This window comes from Argiope bruennichi, chromosome 10 (genome assembly GCF_947563725.1).
Source record: "Argiope bruennichi chromosome 10, qqArgBrue1.1, whole genome shotgun sequence".
Lineage (NCBI taxonomy): Eukaryota > Metazoa > Arthropoda > Arachnida > Araneae > Araneidae > Argiope > Argiope bruennichi.
The window spans coordinates 97,173,471-97,198,016 of NC_079160.1; the positions used below are offsets into that span (position 1 = coordinate 97,173,471).

General features: G+C 26.1%; 1 protein-coding gene across 1 annotated transcript in view; it reads left to right on the forward strand.

The window, feature by feature from the left end:
• The window catches only part of LOC129989009 (uncharacterized), a 55,583-nt gene that overhangs the window by 6,683 nt on the left and 24,354 nt on the right, over window positions 1–24,546 (forward strand). The window contains exon 2 of the mRNA XM_056097315.1: window positions 16,363–16,424. Within this exon, the coding sequence (XP_055953290.1) occupies window positions 16,363–16,424 (62 nt within the window). The remainder of the gene's footprint in view (window positions 1–16,362; window positions 16,425–24,546) is intronic.

The window sequence follows — 24,546 nt, forward strand, 5'->3', positions numbered from 1 at the left end:
GTTCTTTATTGTATTTTTCATTCGATTGAAAATGTCTTTAACATATTCATTAAATATAGAATTTAACTAAAAAAATAGATAGGTGAAGGTTTATAACTTTAACCTTATCCGTGTCGTCATAAAACTAATTATCTCTAGATTATATTTAATGAATAAATAATTAGTTTAATGAAGCAGCAACTCATATAACTTAGAATTCTTGGGAATATAATTACTTTAAAAATAAATATTATATAAAATTCTTCAGAATTAAAAAAAATATTATTGAATGTATTTCTCAATTTCCCCTTTTCATATTAAAGAGTATTATTTTTTAAGCAGATACGTCTCTTTAAACATCTTTATAAAGTGTTTCTAAAAATAAATTTAAAACATCACAAATACATTTGTTGTTTAAGCTCAAAAAGGGAAGAATTTAAAAGATCAAATTGCTTCTTCAAGATGAAAAAAATTAGTTTTACTGAATTCAAAGAATAAATTTAAATATGAGAATCCGTTATATTTGATCAATATTCTTTGGCTTTTATTTGTTATAGTTCTTAATATAAATATATATTAGTTTTAGAATAAAAAAATTATGAAATTTTTTTAGAAATCAAATTTAATGCAATGAAATTCCTCCAAAAAATGAATTACTTGGCATCGAATATCTTTCTGTTTAATTTTTTGTTAATATTCAATTTTTTTATTTAAAAAATACTACGGAAGATAAAGTTTTATTTAAAATAAACAATACTAATAATATTTATATTTTTAATCGTTTTTAATAGCAATTTTATACGCATATATATTCACTAAAAATAGTTTTAAATCGGTTTATTGATTTATCTTTCACGATTTAATTTAAACCAATAATAAAGCTGTTTTTTTATGAATGGGCAATTTATATCTTCATTATCTTTATATAAAATACAACAGAACCTTTGGCTATATTCAATCTCTCAAATTTTCCTACTAGGTAGGGAACACGTTAGAATAGGAATCGCATTTTTCACCTGAAGTACAGCATGCTGTATAAAGTTTTTTTTATTTCTATATAATATAAAACCAATAATAAATACACGAAGCCGCAAGTCAATTTAAATAAATGTAATTATTTGCATATTGATAGATTGATGGATTTGCCTTATTTGATATACAAATATTAAAAGTTTTCTGAATATCTGAAAGAGATTCCTTCAACCTGTAGACATTAAATGAACAATGGACGGAGGTATTGTTTATATTTAAACAACTATTTGGAAGAAAATTTTAAATTAATTAAACATGCATTTCGAAATTAAATATACACTTATTACAACCATGAGAGTAGTATATTTTGTTTTCAAAAATTTCTTATGTTTAATTTTTATTTAAAAAAATAAACTGTGTAAAATTTTTAAATCTCTAACAAGTTATTTTTTTTTTAATTTTATTTTCCTTCAAAATACTCATACATCCAAAATTCATAAGATGGAATTCTAAGTTTTATATTCAGGCATTTGACTTAATTTTTCAAACCAATTCAACCATCAATAAAATATAAACCGGCTTAAACAGCCGGGATTTTGTTAACATTAAAAAATAATTTACACAATAGTTAGCAGAGATCATAGGTTAAATCTCTTTATGAAATTTTAATACTACGAATTCTTAAATATTTCCTTAAATTATATATTTCAGTCCTTTGTTAGAATCCTATATTTGTTTTGTTTTTTCATATTGTTTGCTCTTTACTAATTAGCATAATTAATATATTAAACTATCTCAAATAAAAAAAATCATTCTTTTAAATTAAAATTTTCTACATGACGTGATGCGAAAAAACAGCTTTCCTGCATTTTTTTTTAAAGTTTTCCTCAGTAATTGGCATCTGAATATTCTAAAATCTAAATGGTTGAAAACAATCACAAAAAAAAGCTTAAGAAAGATTAAAGAAAAAAGAGTGCTGCGAAAATACTTGCGCAAGTTTTGAAGTATTGATCGAAATTAAAATAGACTCTAAGGAATTATCCCGGGAAAAAACACACACACACACAGTTTTCTTTTGCTATTAAAAAAATCACTTCTTGCTGAAAACAAAATCAGACGATAAATTAAAAAGTGGAAGAAGCTTCGAGTTTTAATTAAACTCGATTCTTGATGTGTGTTGGTTCTGTTTTTAAACTGATTGGATAACTGTTTTGATGCTTACGAAAGAATTAAGTATGTCGATCAAAAAAAAAAAAAAAAGGAAATGTGCAATATATTCAAGCTGTAAATATATTCTTGCCAAAAAATCTAATTGAATTTAAAAATTCTTCCTAGTATTTATATTTAAAATGAATTTTTTTAATTGGAAAATTGGCTATGAATTATCAAGTTGCATTCATAATGCTGACTCGTCAATTGTTTTGTCAAAAACATATTATATTATCCAACTTTTCACGATTTATTATAACAAAACTAAAAAATATGAATGCTGGAAAATTTATTTATGTTTTTGAAAGGAAAAATATTAATATGTATTTAAATTTTTTCAACTTAATGGAATATCCGAAGATGACATCATAAGAGCTTTTAAACATATAGAAAGAATTTTCAGTGTTAAAATTAAAATATGACATAAGAACTAGGGAAAAAAATTCTTTTTCTATCATTACAGTTATTTGTTTTGTTAGGGAAAAATATAGGAATTCCATTTAACACGTTGAGTGCTGTATCACTCACCGCATGACAGCAGTTCATATCTCCTTGTTTTAACACGTTGCTCAGCACGTGAATCGCCTGTGACTCAAACATACTATATTATTAGATACTTCATTCTGTATTTCCATTAAAAGGAAGCAATTAAGTAATCATCTTATTAGTCAGTTAATCATCTTATCAGCAACGAATGAGTTAAGGAAGTTTTACAAAAATAAATTTAGTAGCAATTTTTCATTAACAATTTCCATTATTCATTAAATGCAATTATTATGTGTGAAATGAGTGAAAATTTTCTTTCGTTCAAACAGTTTACTTTTTTAAAATAAGTAATTTCCTAGAAATTTCATTAACACGGTATTATCCCTGTAGTGAATAATTCCACACATTTAGGGAAAAGTACCGAACATTAATTTTACATTAATTGATTAATTATTAACTGATTACACTGATTAATCTTACCTTAATCTCAGGCTTTGGACTGAAATTTTGTGAGTTAGAAAACTGTTTTTTAGAAATTTTTAAAATATCATTGTAATCATTAATCAAATTTGATCTAAAATTTGCCAATTTTAGTAAAATAATGAATAAGTTATTAAGCAAATTTAAGAATTCAAATTCACATACTATTTAAGTTCATTTAATACTCTCAGCAACTTTTATAATCAATACCAGAGCAAATTGAGTAACTAAAATTATACTCCATAATTTTCAAAGCATAGATTCCGAAACGTTGAAAGCACAAATCAATGCATGCGTTACTTTTTTAGGATTTTAAAGCGCAGAATTGTTTCGTCTCTTTTTGCTATAATTTTTTCACAAATATTTACTTTGTCATTGTTCGGTTTCGTCTATACTGTCGATTTGTTTTTACATTAATCTGAACTTTTCAAAAATTTAATTTAAATTTTTAAACTAGTATTTTCAATTCCCCTTTATTAAAATCAACAGTAAGCTTATGTTTGTCAACTTTGGCTGTTATTATTATTATTGATATGGCCAGAGTGTTTTTAAGGAAAAATATCAATTAATCCAAATCAGCTATTTTTTAACGATTTATTGAAATCAGTTTAAGTTGGTTGGATTAGGAAAACTGTACACAATACCAATTCATCAACGGTGGTAATTTTACATAAATTTGTGGTATGGCGTTTTTAGAAACTGTTTGGTTGGTCCAGTTTTTCAAACATTTCAACAACTAAAGAGAGACTGATATATTCAGTGAGTTTTGGTTGCACTTATGTCTGAACTAAATGTTAAATTTGCTTTGGCAGTACATTCTCTACAGATATTTGCCGATGAATTCGAAATGTCTGATTTTAAATCCCAAATGACGAAATCGATTGTATAAGAACAAATATTCTTAAAAGATTGTAGTTTTATATAGGAATCAAAAATGCTTATTTTGGACAAATTTTTTATTAATAAATGATCTGACCATTTTTAAATAATAATAAAAGTAAATAAATGAATTGTTACTTTCCGATTCTGCTCTTTTGTAATCTTTCATGATATGTATATTTTCTCAAAGTTACAACATTCCATTCTCTAACTTTATTAAAGGCTTTCAGAATATTTTAATTATATTTTGCAACAGCATCTTTTAATCTTTTAATTACTCATCTATACCCATATGCATTGCAACTATATTAATTAAATAAGTATTCCTGTATGTATATTATCTCTGCTTCATGATTAAAAGCAAATTTGGGAAATAAAGTAAAGATAGATTATTGAAGCTTAAAATAATATCATGCTTCAAATTTCCTTTGCTTTTATCACCCATCAGCTTGACAAAAGTCAAAATTTCCATCAACTGCGGCCAGCAAACATCTGTATTTAGAGAATCGTCTGATTTTTTTTTCCAAATTCGTCTTAAATATTGCTATTGTTAGTGCCTTATTGGATCCTTTTGGTAATGGAATATTAATCGTTTAGTAAGGGCAGTCACCTATATTTATGATAATTCACCTTTAGCGATCACCTGGTTCACCGAGGATACTTTACATTTAATTATATCGGCAAATATTTAATTGAATCGCTTAGATGCAACTTCATATCCATACTGCCCAGCATTAAAGTTGTGTTGTTTTAATTACTTTACATATTTTCTGATATAAACATGAATCCTTCTAATAAGGAACACAAATTATCACACAATAGAAGGTCTCATATCATAGCGCTATTAAAAGCATATACCCGATTCATTTATTTATTTTCTAAATTTCATCATTCTGTAAATTCAATATTTTAATCGTTTCTTAATTTATTCAGTTTTTAAACAGAATCCTTCTTTTTTAAGCTTTTAAAAAAGAAAAAAAATCATGCAAATGAATACTTGATGAAACATAGATTATATTAAAAACAATATAATATATTGTTGGAAATCAAGCAAAAAAAAAAAAATTGAAAAATTACCAAAATTTGGAGAAAAAAAATTGTAAGACTTTTAAATTGGCATTCTTCAAATTTTGAAACACGTAAAATTCATTTTTGTAAAATAATAATTTAGTACCACGAAAAAAATGCCAAAATACAACTCAAAATGCTCAAATGCCAAATTCGAACTCTCACAATGTGAAAATTACATATTTCCTCTTTCCAAATGATATAGGAGACAAAAGTTTTTAAATTAAACGATCTGACTTAAAGACCGGCAGCACGCACGCACACACACACACATTCACCTTTATTATTAGTAGAGATAGGGATTGGAGTAATTCTAATCAATAATATTAATAATGTCACAAAATGTAATAATCATCACTATTACGGTCGTGTTATCAGCATGATGTATTGCTGTGGTAATAGCCTCACAAGGCCTCATATCTGAGTAACATTTTTTCATCTTGTTTTTAATCTTCATATATAAAATGCCAATCTAAAAACAAATTTTGTTCAGCGATGCTAAAAACACATTTGATTTTTTTTTTACACGTATTATTTTTTACAATTGCTTTTGAAAAATGTGTGATTTTCAAACATATTAGTAAAACGGAAAGCAATTTTTTAAGTTCACAAGAAAAAAAGTTAACAAAATGGGATTTCTTCAATTCTTTTCCTTTTTGTCTTTATTTCTTTTCATATCCATAAGCAAAGTTTTCCTCCTTTTTATTTAGGAATTATATATAGACGATTCGATTGAAAATATATATATATATATATATATATATATATAGATGTCGCTTACTATGCTTTTTAGTTCTTAGAAATCATCGCAAAACCATATTTGTAGTTCTTGTTGCCAGCTTGATTTTCATTTTCCTTTAGTTTCGAAATCGTTTTAAGACACTAAATAAAGAAAGAAGTCTACAGAATTCCAGAGAATATTGCACAAGATTCGAAGGGAAATGAAAGGACAAAAAGGAAAGTAAAATAAATAGATAAGCGTAGAAAATGATCAAGATTGCTTAAAATTTCGAAATTCTATTTATAGGAAGAAGGAAACACCTAATGGCTTGTATGAGGAAAGTTCATATCTCTTATTTCCTCCATGACGTAAACGTTACTGAACTTTTTACTCTTTAATCTTCATTAGGAATTTTTCAGATACCAATTATTGCTCACCTAGATTCGTTCTTATTTTTACGTGGATGAAAAATAAGTGTTTTGAAATATTATTAGAAGAGTCGTTTTGTTGGAGTCGAATTTTGTTCATTTTTTCGATCTCTTTTAATCAATTCTGTAGCCAACTTTCCTTAAATATTTGGTTGCAATTACAAAAAAATTTCACTCAAGGTTGGAACCTTCAGTCCATGAATATTTTTATGTAATTCATTAAATTAGGAAATGAGTACGAAATAAATTTTTTAATGAATTTTAGGTATTTTAAGAATATAATTTAAAAAATTCAGTAATTTTGAAAATAGGTTTTCTAAACTACGTCACTGAGTTTTAAAAAAATATATAAAATGGTAGATAAAATATAATTAATTTTAAAACTGCTAATATTGACTGTGTTATCAAATAACATATCTCAAATAGCCGAAAATATGAAATCTTTTACAGATTGTAATGTTTAGAGTAAATACAAAGTGGAAATTTAGACATATCATTTAAACCTTTTAAATTTTTATTTTACTATAACAAAGTGAAATTAAAAGGAAAATAATATATCTGCATCCAAATCTAATGAAATTAAAATCAGAACAATTCGTTAATCCATAATATTTTTCCGCAAACGATTTAAAAAAAAAAATTTTTTTAAAGCAATATTTATTTTTATACTGCTTTAAAATAAATTAAACTTCAAAAATCGAATAAATAACATAATTAATTTGCAATCGATTATATATGCTTGACAAAGACATTTAATAATCGGAAATCAAGTGAGATCATCTTTTCCGTTGACCTCTGGCATTGCAGAATATATTAAGGTAGGTAGCTACATTCGTTTGAATATTTTTTATTTTGAAAATTTATAAAATACATATATTTTTGAATTTTTGATTAAAATTGATTTTAAAAAAACCTATGAAATAAAAATACACCAGCTAAACATTAAAGCTAATTTGTAAACTATACTAAATATGGTTATTTCGGGTAAAAAGAAGTATAAAGAAAATATTTTCCAATTTAACAGTTTATGAAAAGATTTGATCAAAATTTTTAAGATAAATGAAAAAAAATATTTATCTAGTTTCTGAATGGAAAAATATGCCGAATTTTTATACACCCTTTAAACACTGAAAATCAATTGATACATAGCATGGTGTTTTCAATCCTTTTTTTAAAATTAAGACGTATTAAAATTAACGCAAAATCCTTTTAAATGTACCGATTGCTTAGTATTTAACCCAGAAATTGCAGATCATATTGTACCAAATTTGAACGCTGAATGTATTAGATTGTTATTTATCATGATTTTTTTCTAAGAAAGTTTTTATCAAAATTTAGAGTTTCAGAAAATAGCGCTTAACGATGTAATATAGTCACAACTTAAATTTTGAAAATATGAAAATGAATACAATTTCTCGAAAAATGAAACGTAGAAACAAAAATTCAAGTTGTTATAAAAAACTGTCCAGGAATTACAAGAATTCAAAAAAAAAATAAAAAAATATCGATATTTTTTCAAAAAATCGTTTTTCGATGTAGTCACCTACAGAAAAATATTAGAAATAGTCAAAAAATAAATTATTGAAGTTAGATCTTCATTCTCATTTCTTTTTTTAATTAAGTGTATCTGAAAAAATTGAATAAAATTTCTACAAATGTTTGAGGAAATAAAGGATTTCGGACTGCAAATGATTTAGACTGTATTTTTATTTGCACAGTTTTTAAAATACAAAAGTGAAAATATTTTTATTACGAAATGGGTGAGGCATTATTTTTAATTAAAAAAAATTTGCAATTGAAATTTATTTGTCACATTTTTACAGAAATGATTAGGATACGAATTAGAGCATTGTTATTTTTTACTGATATAATTTTTAAGATTTCATACTGTACGCTAAGATTCATTTAATTCATTTTCAATTTTAATCATTTAGAAGATAGACTGATTCCAAAAAACAAAATGAAATTGTGCAGGAATATATTTATTCTAAGTTAACTCGAATTTGTTTAGATCTAAAGAAATATTAGAATTTCATTGCTACATTAAGCACATTTGTTAGTTGGTTTTAAAAATACATTATTATTTTTATTCAAAATATTACCATGTGTTTGTTACATGCTAATAAATCAGATTTATAAAATTTTATATGAAATTAATAACTAAATAAATAAATGCATTTTATCGACGTATTTTGAATAGAAATGCTTCAAGAATATGAGTTTTTTTTATTTTGTTTGGAGAGTGGAACATAAAAAAAATATTTCAGGAAAAAAAATATAAAAGAAAGGGAGAAGAATATAAAAAGAATTTTGAAAAGAAATATCTTTAAAAATGCAAAATAAAATAGACTATCAGAAATAAATTTTGTACCCATTATGTAGGTATTTCAAGAGAGATAAATGTTTACATATTTTGGTCATAGGAAGGAAAATAATTTTAAAATGCAAATAAGACATTTAAAATAAGCTGTTTTTAAGAAAAAACGTGAGGCCCTTAAGCTACATGCCCATTACCCCTGTTATTCTCATTTGTTGCTGCTTGTGAAAAATTGCTCTTACCCTTTCTTTCTATATTCTTCTATTTCTACATCCAAGTTTTATAGTAAAAGTTCCATTTTCTTCCACATCGCAGAATCATTTTTTTGCAGATTTATTATAATAAGAAAACAGCTTCGCTATCTTTTGAAATGCTCAACATGACAGAAACATTGTTATTTTTCTGATAAAAGAAAGATTTCTTAGGAAATATTTCAAAATACTTCCTATTTTAGGCAAACTAACTGTATTGGCTGGTAACTGTTTGTGTACTATATTAATAGCATTAATTAATGTAAAACAATTTTGATTAGCTATATTTTAGCGTCCTAAATGAAACCTTTTTTTAGTATAAAAAAGTAGGATATTCTCAATGGTCAGTCAGACAACCAAAGTAGACAAAGTAGTGAAATTATTTGATGAATAAAATTGATGGAATTGATCCAATTATGGATGTTAAGAATTAAGCTTAGGTTCCATTTTGCAGTATTCTTATAAAATGGGAAGTGGTGACGACAGACGATCATTAATGGTGTGTCTAATCAGAGTCAGAAACTTTCAAATGAAATAAAAGTTGCCGAAATCGATACAATGATTTACTGCTGGAAGATTCTATCTTGATTCATTTCTCTTCGATAATGCATAGTGAAATAGAATTCTTGAGATTCCTTTTGAAGATGGGAGATTGTATTAGATAGATGAACATTGATGGTATATTTATGTGTCTTCAGCTTCCATATGAAATAAAAATTCAGGAAATTCTATCAATAGTTGGAACTGGGGAACAATTTTTTTTTTCTTTTGGTTTTCTCAATTATTTTAAATCTAAAAATCATTAATTCTATTAATCATCATCATATAGGTCAAAATTTCTATATTTTTTTTTCTGAAATCAAAACCCATATTTGGGAAAGTATGTATACAAATTTTAATTTTGATCCAGCCTGTCGTTTTAGCACAGGGGTGCCTAAGTATTTCTTTTTTAATTTAGATCTCCCTTTTTCTCTAGTTGGATTTAATTAACAATTACTTAAATTCGACAATATGCCTTCTAATTCTAATTTTATGTTATGCGTGTATGAGCACAAATTTTGGCGTTAAAACAAAAATTTCATGTTTTGATCTCTTTCTCTCTCTTTTTGTTAATTTTAAACACATAAAGATTTTAACACATGACGGATTGTATTGTGTAGTCGTGAGGAAAATACTCTTTTTAGTTGTAAATGCAAGTACGCATTTGCTTGCCGAACGGTTCGCGAACTCTTCGCTACATGTTCTTGAGAATTATTTTCAAGATTACCCTATCATAAACTAGGAAAATTTGGATAATTACCTTTTGTGCCTTTTCAATTCACACTGAAGGAGTAATGAAATGATAGAGGGGATGGAAAAGACGTTTTTTGCACTTTTGACCTTCAGAATCATTGGACGCTCCCGGCAACTATACGCAAAAATGCCCATGCACGAACGTCGAGTCCCTTTGTGTTCAGCAAAAAAACTAACAAAATTTGATGATGAGTAAGCAGTTAGGTTCGCAATGAACTGAAACATCCATGTAAACCCGTGAATCATTAACTGCAAACCATTCGGCTCCTAGTTGTTTACGATCCTTAAAATATCTTCCATATTCCCTTGGAGATATTCCCTTAACGATGATGAAGAAATCCATCAGTTATAGAAATATTCAACACCTGCATTCAGTTTCTCTCAACCACTATTTAATGAATCAGAAAGAAAAAAAATTAAATAAACGCATTATCTGTGATTTAACTGGGCCTTTGTCTTCATGGACTTCTTTTCGTTTTCATTCCACTTGAAAGAGAAAGTAGTCCTTCCTGTTTGAAAAGCCGAAAGTTGTACAATAGCATCATTTGTTTGCGCTTAATAGATTTCTGCAGCTAAGTCCATAACGGCACCTGCTTACTTCAAATTAACACGTGCTTTGCCCATTCCTTTAAGCTAGATAAACAATTAACACCAAATTTCCAGCTGCAATGACCTACAAAGATTTCAAAGGATAATAAATTATTTAATTTATTTTTTTTAAATGAAATCTCTTACCGATTCTGAGGAAAACAAGCGAGACATTCGGGTAACGATTTTTTTAATTAACCTATATTATATATATATGTATATATAATTTAATGTCCATTTTTATTAAAACCTTATACAAATCCTCAATCCATGATGAATTCAAGCCAAATTTAGCGTATATATTATATAGCAGGATTTTAAAGGATTAACTGGACTGTTAAAAGGTTTTTAAGCCCCTCTATAGGGGGTGAAATGAGGGTGTAAACAGCGCACAGAAACTACTTTTACATCATCAAAATTTTGTCTTGTCAGGAAAACCCTCTAAAGGCTATTTTTTCGAACATTTATCAAATTTTTGGGAATTAAGTTAAACACTATTTGTAACAATTCCTTTTTTTTTGTTTAAATATTAAATAAAAATGCGCTTATTTAGAGTATCATATGTTTGTATATCATATTATTGTGATTTAGCTTGGACTGATTGCATTAGATTTGATTGTGTGACAAGTATGTCACATTTTATCATTATTTGATTTTGTGACATATGTCAAATTTTAGCATTGTATCTTTTATGACAAAGGCTTCAAAGTCATATTCTTTAAAATGTGTCAAAGGACGATTTCTTCTAGTGTTACATTTTTTTACTGAGATTTATAGAATTCTAATATTTATTTATTTATTTGTCTAATTAATTATTACTGTCATATCATTGGTATCTTAAAATGCAAAACTTAAATTTTAAATATTTGACTAAACAGTTTTTAAAAAAATTGGTTAATAAAATAGCATATGTATGAATAGGATTAACGAAATCTGCACAAATCCAAACAATATTTCCACAAAAATATGATTATTTTCATTATTGTAATTTTTTTTTCTTTGTCATTATTATCATGTGAGAACATGATTTTGTTTTGGTTAGGGGTTTTGAAGCTCGAAATCGCGTAGGCAATAAATAAAGCATAAATGGCAATTCTCATCATCCTTTAATCGCATATATTTTTTTTACTTGCTTTCACCAGTATTGCATTATCATGATTATGTATGCTTCTTTGAAAGCAGATGTTTCTTTAAAAGGTTTGACCTGCTTTTACCAATATTGCTTTATTATTACGTATGCTTCTTTGACAGCAGATGCGTTTTCAAAAGGTTGACTTAGAACTATAACATCATAACTGTTATTTCATCTCAAAATAAAAATGAAAGTTTAAAAAAATTATCATTATATATATTATATATATATATATATATATATATATATATATATATATATATATATATATATATATATAGAGAGAGAGAGAGAGAGAGAGAGAGAGAGAGAGAAAGAGACCGATAAAAAAAGTCTCGCGATTGTTTGAAACCGGTTTAAACTGGTAAATGACTTAAATTAATTAAGACAAATAATGACTTAAAAATAATAATGTTTTCCCATGATAACTTGAAATTTGCGATCTTAGATTTCATTTTAATTTTTAATTTAATTATTTTATTTATTTTCATTATTGACATTCCGCTGAATATACTTTCCTCCACTTCCCCTATTATTATATACTTGACGTTTTTTCTAAACCTTATAATTATTGGATTTTTTTTTATATAGCGGGTATCAAATATCTACATATTTTACAGTTAGCATTAAAATGCTTTTTTTCATTTAATACATCAAATATCGAGTCAAGAAAATATAAGCATCTGAGATGAAAGCACTTTCGATGTTATCTACTTTTAAAATTTTGAATTTCTAAAGCTGAAATGTAATTTCTTAAAATTACCAGTATAAGCCTAGACTCTTTATATTTCTCTCAAGTCCAAACATTTGCTACCAAATTCCAAAAATTCCTATTTCTCGCAGTTAGTGAGGGGAAACGCTAAACTTTTACTTAATCTTTAATTAATTTAAATTTCAAAAAAATTACTCCTAGGCCGAACATTTTCTCCCAACAAAATATACAAATGCCAAGTTTGGAAGCTATAAATCATACGATCTGACATACAGAGCGCCAACACCCATATATACACACTTATAATTATTATTATTTGTCATTAAATCTAAAGAACGTTTAAAAATTGCCATTCTTGCAATACGCATTATAGTTTAATTTCCATATTGTATCGACTTAAGCGCCTTATACTAACTATACCCATATCCATATTTTTCAATATCCATATGTTTCAATATCCATATTTTTGATGAATATATTTTTTTCGTAAAATTCTGAAATTCTGTTTTTAAGAACTGTCTTATTTTTAGAAAATAAGAAGTTTGTGATTTAATTCACAATTGATTATTTTTCACAATATGAAATTATAGAATAATTCATTTATGAATTTTATTACGAAATAGAAACACATACTGAATCAAAAATTTAAATTATTTTAATCTAATTATCGATAATCAAATTTTGAAAATATTAAAATATTGATTTAACAAAACACAATGCTTCAGAATATTAGAACTCCATTTCAACATTTCATCCTTACAAACCTTAAGGAACTTTGATTAAATAAAGCCGGGTAAAAAATAATCAGAAAAATATAGCAGTTTTCAGAAAATTTCAAAAAAAATCAAAATGCAGTAAATAGTTTTCGTTATGCAAAGAACGTAGAAATATAGTTCTTGTTATTGAAATATTAAAAAAAAATATTGTTTTTAAAATATCCTACGGGAACAAGTCATTTGAAATAAGAAGCTTTATTTAAGAAATGATGCATTTTATTTTATTTTCACAATTGATAATAAACGAATGCAGAAATATGATCTAAAATGTTTAAGACTTTCCTCCAACCAAAGAAGATACGAGAAACCCGATCTTAAATATTCTCATTTTTGATTCTGGCAACGGTAAAGTTAGGAAATTCAGAAATTAATTATTTTTCGCTGCAGACGATTTATTTCGGATAGAATTACACATCTATTCTGATTAAATAACACGAACTTTCTGGTTTATCAAATTACATTTATGATTTAGAAAGTTTTGGGTTTAGCTCGGACAAAATTTCTAATCTGTTCTTTTCAAATAATACTAATTTTATGTTATTTGATATAACATGCGTCGTACCTTTTATTTTAAACTAGCCGCCTTTGGCGACCAGCCGGTTCGCCAATCTTAATGTTCGTTAAAATTTTAATAATTAAATATTTTATACAATTTCTACTTTAATAGCTTCTTCATCAAAATATTTTAAAACTTCAAATTTTGATTGTCATATAATTTATTCATAATATTACAAAGGCTTTCAGTCATAACGTAATATGTATCTCTCATTTTCTGTTAGCACCCGTAGAATTTATGCTTTAAATTAAAGTGGAAAGAATTAATCTTCAATTAATATAATAATATTTTTTACTGAAACAAAGCATTTTTTTTATAATCTCATTACTGAAAATAGAGTCACTCAGCGTTTAAACTTTATGGGCACTAAAGAATAACTTTTTTAATTTATGTAATATCTCAAGAATTTGTCAACAAAATTTTCTTAGATTTATTATGAGCAGATCGATTAATTAACAATGTTTAAATTTAAATGCATCAAACAATAAGAAAATAAAACGAATCGTTTAAAATAAACGGTTGAAAACAGGTTTTAAAAAAACTACTTAAAAAACGATGTACTTAAAACTATAAGCATATACAAAAAATATATAACTAACATAAACACAATTTACTTACAAAAGCATGCGACTAACTCAAAAATAATTTAAATCATCCATTGATAACGGTTGTCATGGCAACAATCAGAACAGAATGCGCATGCGTGAATTTTCTTCCCCAGTTACGTAACGCAAATACGTGATTTTTTCTACGCCAGTTGGGGTAACGCTATGCGGATTAGAAATTTTTAATTTCCTTTATTCTGTTTTATTTTAATTCAAAAGTACTTCAGAATGAATCTGAAACATGGATTAATTAAAAATGTTTCATTTTAAATGCATAAAACATTAAGAAAATAAACAGAATCGTTTGAAATAATCCGCCGAAAAATGTTAACCCTAGCCTCATTACTGTTGGGAGAAAAAAAAATTGAAGCCTTTCTCATTTGGCGGTGGGGAAAATGGAAGATTTTCTTGGCGGAAAAGTTGGCGGTGGGGAAAATGAAAGATTTTTTTGGCGGGAAAGTTATTTTTTAATTAATAATTAAAATTTCAAAAAAAGGGACCCCAGGTGCACATTCCCGACATCTAAGGTATACATGTACCAAATTTGGTAGCTGTAGGTCAAACAGTCTGGCCTGTAGAGCGCCAACACACACACACACACACACATTGAGCTTTATTATAAGTATAGATTACAATGCAATCTATCAAATATCTGGAATAAAAGAATCATCTTTATCTATAATTTTTCAAATGCTTCTTAACTGCTAAATTCTCATATTGCATTTCAGTTTTATTATTCTAATCATACAGCTATAGAATAATTTAAAACATAAAAATATAGTTTTTTTAAAGTCAATTTTTATCGATTTTTTTTTTTTTTTTTTCGTTACAAACAAAAAGCATCCTACTTTATAAGAACATGTTTTTGAATAATCTAATGTTTTGACTTGCATTTAAAGACGTTTCATATATTAATTTGTACTTTATCTTATCCTTCACTGAATAAATTGATTTTTTTTGTACCCTAATGCAACATAAATCCTTTTGTGTTTTATAATACAACAAGGAAATCTAATCCAATTTTGAGTATCATTCTTCTCATAGATTGGACAAATCAAAATATTAACAATTGTTGTACAAGATCCCAAGCCAGATTTTATTTATCAACGCCATAGTATTTTCTAATTATCGCGTTAATATACATAGATATACAGATTGATATATGAATATGCATATACAGTATTTGGACGAAACCTGGATATAGTACTACAATTATAATGATAAACATATTCAATTCCATGAATATAATTATTTATTTTTTGGGATTATCGAGTCCATACTGAATAGCCGACATGGGAACAGACTTCTTATATTGCCTTTCGTCAAAATTTAAGAAAGGCAAATTTGGCTTAAAATTTAGATACTAAATTTTAATTGTAGCCTTTTTGCATTTTTGAGCTATTTTGTCAACATTTAGGCAAACAAGCAGTTTGTTTGCACAAGGGAGGAATGAATGTGGAATTCATCAAAATCTCGAAGCTCAACTTTTTTTTTTAATTAGGAGACTTTTTCTTTTTATACGATACTTAAATAATAAATAAAAAGGTACTATTAATTTAAAATAATAGCAAATAAAAAGGTACTATTTAATTTCCTATTTGGTGGATTTTTTTTTTGTTCTATATTATATCTGGAAAAACAATTGATTTCAGAGAATGGCAGCAATTAATGACCACGTGTGATCCTTCAATTGCATTGTGTAAATTGAATTATGAAATGCTCTTTGAGGAGACTGAACAAACTGTATGTAAATTTGTAAATGATAAGAACGTTGTGCTTTCTGTGTGATAAAAATAGTCAAATTAATTACATGAAAAAAAATCGAGTTTTTTTAGTGCTTGCTGTTAAAATTTTTGTGCGAAAAGAACATGTTCTATAATAATTTTCCTTTTTTTTCTTTTCTTCTGTAGATTTGTCAAGGACACAACTGGAAAAGTTCATGGATTGTGGAAAAGACGGTTTTTCAGCAGAGGTAAGTTTGGATATTTATTTTACAATTTATTGGTTATTGATATAGTAATTAATTTCTAATATTTCTTATATTCCTTATTATAACCCTAATTAGGAATAAATTCCTTATCATTATTTCCTTATTATAATCCGAATAAGGTTTAAATTTCTCATTATTAATTATTCCTTATTATAACCTGTATAAGCATTACATTCCTTATTATCCGTTATTCCTTATTATAACCTGTATAAGCAATACATTCCTTATTATCCGTTATTCCTTATTATAACCTGTATAAGCAATACATTCCTTATTATCCGTTATTCCTTATTATAACCTGTATAAGCAATACATTCCTTATTATAACCTGCATAAGGAATGCATTCCTTGTTATTCATTATTCCTGTATATGCAATACATTCCTTATTATTTGTTATTCCTTATTATAATCTGTATAAGGAATGCATTCCTTGTTATTCATTATTCCTTATTATAACCTGTACAAGCAATGCATTCCTTATTATCCGTTATTCCTTATTATAACCTGTACAAGCAATACATTCCTTATTATCCGTTATTCCTTATTATAACCTGTATAAGCAATACATTCCTTATTATAACCTGCATAAGGAATGCATTCCTTGTTATTCATTATTCCTGTATATGCAATACATTCCTTATTATTTGTTATTCCTTATTATAATCTGTATAAGGAATGCATTCCTTGTTATTCATTATTCCTTATTATAAACTGTATAAGCATTACATTCCTTATTATCCGTTATTCCTTATTATAACCTGTATAAGCAATACATTCCTTATTATCCGTTATTCCTTATTATAACCTGTATAAGCAATACATTCCTTATTATAACCTGCATAAGGAATGCATTCCTTGTTATTCATTATTCCTGTATATGCAATACATTCCTTATTATTTGTTATTCCTTATTATAATCTGTATAAGGAATGCATTCCTTGTTATTCATTATTCCTTATTATAACCTGTACAAGCAATGCATTTCTTATTATAACCCAAATAAAGAATAAATTCCTTATTATAAGACGAATTCAGCTTTTTTTTTCTTTTTCATATGTCCATCCGTCGCTTTTGTGATAATGTTATCACTGACTTTCTATATATTTCCTATGCACTATATATTTCCTTTGAATCTATTCTTTTAGAATTAAAACTTTTAAATCTTGCCTGTAAATGTTTTTTTAACTTTTAAAGCTTTTTGAACTGTCGCTTTTACAGACAAACAAAGACAGAAATAATTCCAAAAATGAATTTTTCGAACTCAGAGAGATCAGAAATGCAGATATTTTGGCAAAATCTTGAGGTTTAATTCCTTTGTGTTTGGCATATTTTCTATTTTTATATCACGGATAAGAGAAGGCAACAATTGTAAATAAATAAAATTAATTTTATAGTTCCAAAAATAATGTTTATGAAACAATGCAATCTTTCATTTTCTTCACCTAATAAAGAAGAAAAAAATTTAACAAAATTTTTGATCTGATATTCTCACTGGCATCAAATTAAAACTCATTAAGCTTTATTGAGTACTTTAACAAACATGTCAAATATGCTCAAAACTGCAGCCATTTTGTAAAACATTTTCAAAACCGTAAAACAAAATAAGCCAAATTCACTTTCAAAACTGTTCCTGGAATTCGTATGTCTAAATTGTAAAGCGAATAAAAATGCTTTTAACAATACTCTCTCCTTCCCCTTTTTTTCCACCCCACTTGATATTTTCCGGTTTATTGTTATAATCCTTTTTTAAAAGCCCAGGATATTAGGTTTGTTTAATGGCATCATTTCTTTCAAAGGAAAAGTCCATTTAGTACTTATCTTCCGAGTCTATTCTTAATACTTTTCGCTGTAAAATAATTGAACGTAATCCGAAACCACCTGTTTCCTGGAAACAACATTCCAACCACCAGGGAAAATCGATTTTTCACCCTAGCGGGTGTATATTATCGATCTAGGATTAGATATTTATAAATAAACACATCTCACCTGCGCTTTTCTATCGCCCGTGTTTGTTTACGAGATTACAAACGCCAAGAAAACAGGAAACGAAAATGCACTTAAATGTATTAAGGATTTTATAAACACGACAAACAATAAACAATCAACAGAAAAGCTTTTAGTTTCGCTTTTGTCAGTAGAAATTAAAAGTCCATTATATTATAACCTTAAATCAACATAGAAGTTCGTGGAATTAAAAAAAAATAAACGTTTAAAATAATTAAAAATATGAATGTTAAAAAAACAATGGTATCGTTTTATATCTGAACTATATCTTTTATTGATATTCCAGTAAGCAATTCCATTAAATGTCGTTTGATTTGTCTAATTATTTAATATCAGGCAACATATTTACCAAATCGATTTTCATATTTTTATATATTGCGTTTGAGCTATTTATTTTTTTATATTATATTATTATTAATTAGTTTATTTCAATCGATTTATATTCTCATTTATTTCTTCCAAACTGATTAAATATGATTATTGGCAATTGATAATGGCGGGAAAAATAAAATATCAAATCATCGAAGCATAAGTAAACTTCTTTTTTATTTCGTTTGCTACAAAAATGATAATGCCGTTTGCAATAAAAAAAATAATGATTTAAAATCACCGTATCTGATTCATTTGCTTATTAATATTTTACTCGCATATTATAATGAATCAAATTGGCAATTAATCAGTAATCAACTATCTATTGAAAGTTTTACAGCTGCAGTCTAGATTGTAACGTAGATTAAATGTTGATTAATGATTTAACAGTTTTGCTTTTCGAACTAAATTACTGACTAATAATCGATGCTGATGGATTTTAAAAAATTCTCCGAACATGGAACTGTTATAATAAAACTGTGACATAATGAAATCTTTAACAACTGAAAAAAAACCATTAATGATTTTTAAAATTACAATTTAATCATCGAAAATTTTTATTTTTGCTATATTGTAAATGTTAATAATATCATCATAATCAAAATTTTGATATCGATTGGTATTTAAAAAATCCGCTGGTAATTCTATAATAAAATATAAAATTCCATAAAAAATATAAGTTGATATGAATTTCGTTTAAATTTTTATCTTTTGTATAAAAAGCTGTGGAACGAATATTAAAAATGTGTGCGTGTGTTTGCATGTGTGTGTGTGTGGTTTACAGGACAAGTAAAAAATGTGAAATATAAATTAATCAGATATTTACGTTTTCCATAGAGGCGCTATAATAATGAAACTCGTCTCCAATTGAAAGATTCAGTTATATAATAAACAGAATTTAAATAAGACAATAAAATAATTTTATTTTAAAAATTTTTAGTTGGACGTAAAGTTATATCTAAATGATTTATATTAAATGCAACTAATATTTCCCTGGAAACCAGCTAATCGCCAGGGACAACTATTAAATAAAAAATGCATAATTTATTTCTTAGCAATTAAAAGCATTTAAAAAAAAAACTAAAACTAAATAATGGTCTTTTAGTATTAATATATCCTTAAATATTATGAAATCAACAATGACGCATCACTAAATAAAGCATTCATATCTTCACATTAAAAAAAATTATATTAAGTTATTATAATTCTTGTTATTCTGCACAAAATTTTATGGCCATAAAGAGAAAAGTTTAGCATTTTAAATGCAATAGCCATGAAAAATATATAAAATAACAAAAAGAATTAATGTCATATTTAGCCTTACAGTTATTGATATTCTACAGACATTTTAATAATTATACAATCATTCCTGCAATTACGGTTTTTTTTTTCCGAAGTTAAGTAACTTCTTTTGTTTTAGAGTTTTAATTGCATGTTACAAAATGTGGCCTATTGCTAGTAGCTCTTGACCCTGGGTCAAAGATGGATGTAAGTTAAATCACAAAATATGTGATTTGAATAAATAAACCTACGGATGTAGAAGGTTTGATTATTTAATTGATCGAGGAATGAAACTACTTATTTATTGAGGGAAATTTCTTTATATGCTAATCCATCGCTTGTCTTTTCCCCTGTAAGCTTCTTAATATCCGAATAGCTTGTGAAGGTAGCATAGTTTATTTTGAAATATAACTATGCAAATATACTGGTTATTTACTCCAATCGTTGCCCAATAGTTAATTTCTAAGCCTTTATAGATAGACATATTTTCATATAGTAAAATGCTCTAAACGATTTAAACAATTTATTTATGTTGTTTGAGTTAAAACATGTACTGATGAAAAAATTACACAATTTGAAATTTCATATAATTTTCTGTCCTATAAGTCATATTTAAATTCTTAACTTAATAATGTTCTTGACACACTCAAGTTATAAAAATAAAAGTTTCACTTGTCTGTGAATATGGGGATCAGAATTTCTTCAAGTCAATCAAAGACCGCCTCGAGCATGCGCTATCCGTTGATTTCTGCATTTTTCTTGAAGCAACTAGTTAAATTGTCTAAAATATTGATGTTATTCGAAGTTTCATAACTCGACCGGTTTTGGCCGCAGGTAAATGGTGCTTTTTTAAAGTATTATTGTATCAAAAACATTTTACTAAATATTACTAATTGGCTCATGGAGCAAATATAAAAAATTTAAAATTCGGAATTTTTTCAGCGGTACATTTATTGATTCAAATAAAGATATCGCTGCAAATATAAATATAATTTTATGATACCATTTAAGGTGTATGTACACACTTGAAACTTCGAAAATCGTTCAAAATATCGAATTTATTTTTTATTGCTTAATAATGTTCTCTGATCCTTTAGCTTTCAAACGATACCAAGATGTTGTCAATATTCGAAATATTTCTCGAGGTATAATTATTTTTCTTCAGGTGCTTTCATTAAAAACTCTAGTTACGGTGTTTTTAAAACTCACTTTATGAAGAATGATATTTTTCCACTATGTTGCTTCATTCAAACAATCATAACTGTACAAGAAATTAACCAAATACAGTTATTTATATATCTGTATGAAATAGCGGATGTTTTGTGCCTCAATCAAAACTATATTTATAGAAATAAATTTTTAATAGCTGTTTAAAAGTTAAAATTACAGAAAAAATCTCGCTTTTTCTATTCATCGTTGATGAAAAAATTGTTTAAAAAAACTATACATATTTATAACTTGTTTGAGGCAGACAACATGAAGACTAATATTTGGCATAATTTCCCACTAGAATTGTGTATCTGTACAAATTAGAATTTAAGATATCATGTTTCAAAAAATAGGCTAACTTCTCATTAAATATTATTTAATTAATTAATAATTATTGTTATATGGTTTTTTTTCTCACTGAGATGAGTTTAAACATATATTAATAACCTACTGTGAAAAAACTGGATTTTTAAAGTTAAAAATTTTAAAAAAATCTTCAAGTTTGTACATACACCTTAAGACATTTTTCCAGTTGGAAGAATGTTCTCTAATATTATTAGGCTAAGATTAGAGTAAACACCCACAAAATATTGAATATGGTAATGATAAAATACTTTTACGTATTTTTGGTAATTTTATTTTTTTTTAATGAGAAGACACTTATTTGTATTTTATCTTATAGTTTGTTTTTATTTTAGTAATTTTAGGCATTTTATCTTAAAAATAAAAAATTTTTTACTTGTTATATTATTAATATAGTATGTATTGTTTTTATGACATTTTTCCACTTTACAGAGTATTGTTAAAAAAAATCTAAAAGGAGAATAATTTTCAAAACAATATATAATAAATATATGTTTATTAAAATATGTGTTTTATATAAAAATATGTTTTCTAACAAAATATAATAATTTCTAAAAATATGTTTTTTTATTATCAGTTTGAAAATACAATAATTCAAATACTGTTACTTCATTCAATTTTTCATGAATGAACTATTAAATAAAGTAATTATCTTGTTATAATTGAATAAAAAAACAGAAGGAATATTCTTTCCGAAACTATCTCATACTCGCTATTAAACATCCTATTATCACCTCTTATCCTTCCAACTATGGGTCCCTCCTCTTATTACTATCCCCCTTCTTCCTTATAATAATTGGAGACCTTGAGAAAGGTTGTCAACATCACGGTTCAGAATTCTATTCGAAGAATTCCATTCATAAATTTTGTTCCTTGAAATATAGTAAAGAAAGCCGAATATGCGTTATGAATGCCTTTTTTTTATTAATTTAAGTAGAATTTTACACTAAATTTCAGTTTCAATAATAAGACTGAATATTAAATTTCATTTATTTAAGTTCCGCATTTTTGAATTAGCTCGTTTTCTTGCATGCGAATGTACAGAGCAACAGACGGTCAACCTTTTGAGAGATTTCAGTCAAAATTTGACACGAGTTTTAGATGTTAGTTGAGTTCGAAAATGTCACATCTAGTTTTTTACGTTTTGTAGTTATTGTGCACCATTACACTTAGACATCTAGACAGACTTTCTGGTAATGTATTTCGCTCAGGATCGACAGTAATCTACAAACTTGGTGGAAAGATTACATACCAAATTTCATCAATCTAGCACAACATTTTTTCAAGTAATCTCTTTTATAGACAGACATGATTCTAAAAATGTGTCTTTCCATTCTAAAACTTCGTCAAAAACTTGAGTTTGAATTTTTTTTATGATTACAATACTTTCGCTTTGCAAATTTTGTATACGAAAGAACAAAAATTAAAATTCTAACGTTTGCATTGATATGGATCTCTTCAATAACATGGGAAAAAATGTTTCAGATTTATTTTAGGAACAGAAATGGATATTATTAAATGAATGTATGGGACCAATAAGTGTTTTCCGAAAGAATACGTTATCATGATTTGTTTCAAAAATAACTTTCATTTTCTAAATATTTTTGCCTCTATGAATCATTTTGAATCAATGTCGCTCGTTATTGAAAAAAAACTGGATTCCATTAAAATCCGTTTCTAAGGTAATAACTACGGCATATTTTATTCAGACGATTCTTTTACGAATTGTAGAAAAATCATTTGACAAGGTCGTCCAGAATAGAATTTATTAAACAATTTCTTTACTAACTCCATATAAACTACCATATTTTAATAATGATGTGAAACTTGTTCTTTAATATTATTTTTTAACATTATTCAAAAATTAGCTTAAAGACAGGCGTTATTTTTATAAAAACTGTAAGTATTTTTTTCCTCTTTCAATTTAATCCAGATAATCATGCTAAAAAAGTTAATTTATACTAATATTTTTCATATTAAAATATTTGAATATTCGAAAAATAGGAAAAGAATGAAAAAATACAGTAATGAAATATACATTGACTGATGACAAAAAATTCATGTGCAAACTATGTGCTAAACACATACAGATATTTTGTTACAGAAGAAATATAAGTTTTTGTCTCACATATTTTTCTTCCCATCCAAAATTTACTTTCACATTCTTTTTTTAATTCTATGAAAATACTTAATTTTTTTAATACGTTTGTTTCAAGAAAAAGTATTTCAAAACTTGATTCACCATTTAAACGTAATACGTAAATATTTATTTACTTATGCTGCTTCGACGAATTTATGTTTTAACGAATTTTATTTCACTTGTTTCATAATTGTGACTGTGGAATTTCATCATCACTTCTTCACTTTTTTCCTGATGTTTCAGCCTTTGTGAATTTTTAGTGGTAATTTACTATTTTAGCGTTTTCTAATTATCATTTAACTGATTAATTTAGTTAAATTTCGATTTCATACAAACTGTGCCATTAATAGTAATATTTAGAAAATCTGATTTAAAAATTCTATATATTTAGAATAATAGTTTATAAATAAATTACAAAAATATAAAAAAAAATATTCAAGCAAAAATGTTATAAATTTTAATACACTGATAAATGACGTCTTTTTAATATTGTGAGTGCATTTCTATATTAAATTTTCTTATTATAGTTTAAAAAGATAATTCAGAAATATTTTCGCAAAATTTTCGAAATATGAATAATCAAAAACAAATTTTTCTTTTCCTGCCATGAATATTTTATTATTTATTTATTTTGTATACCTATTTTGACACGAAAAGTGCTAAAGGAAGGAAAACAAACACTTATCATGATAAAGACTATATTTTATTAATTTATTCATAGTTTAAAACTCTTTTGA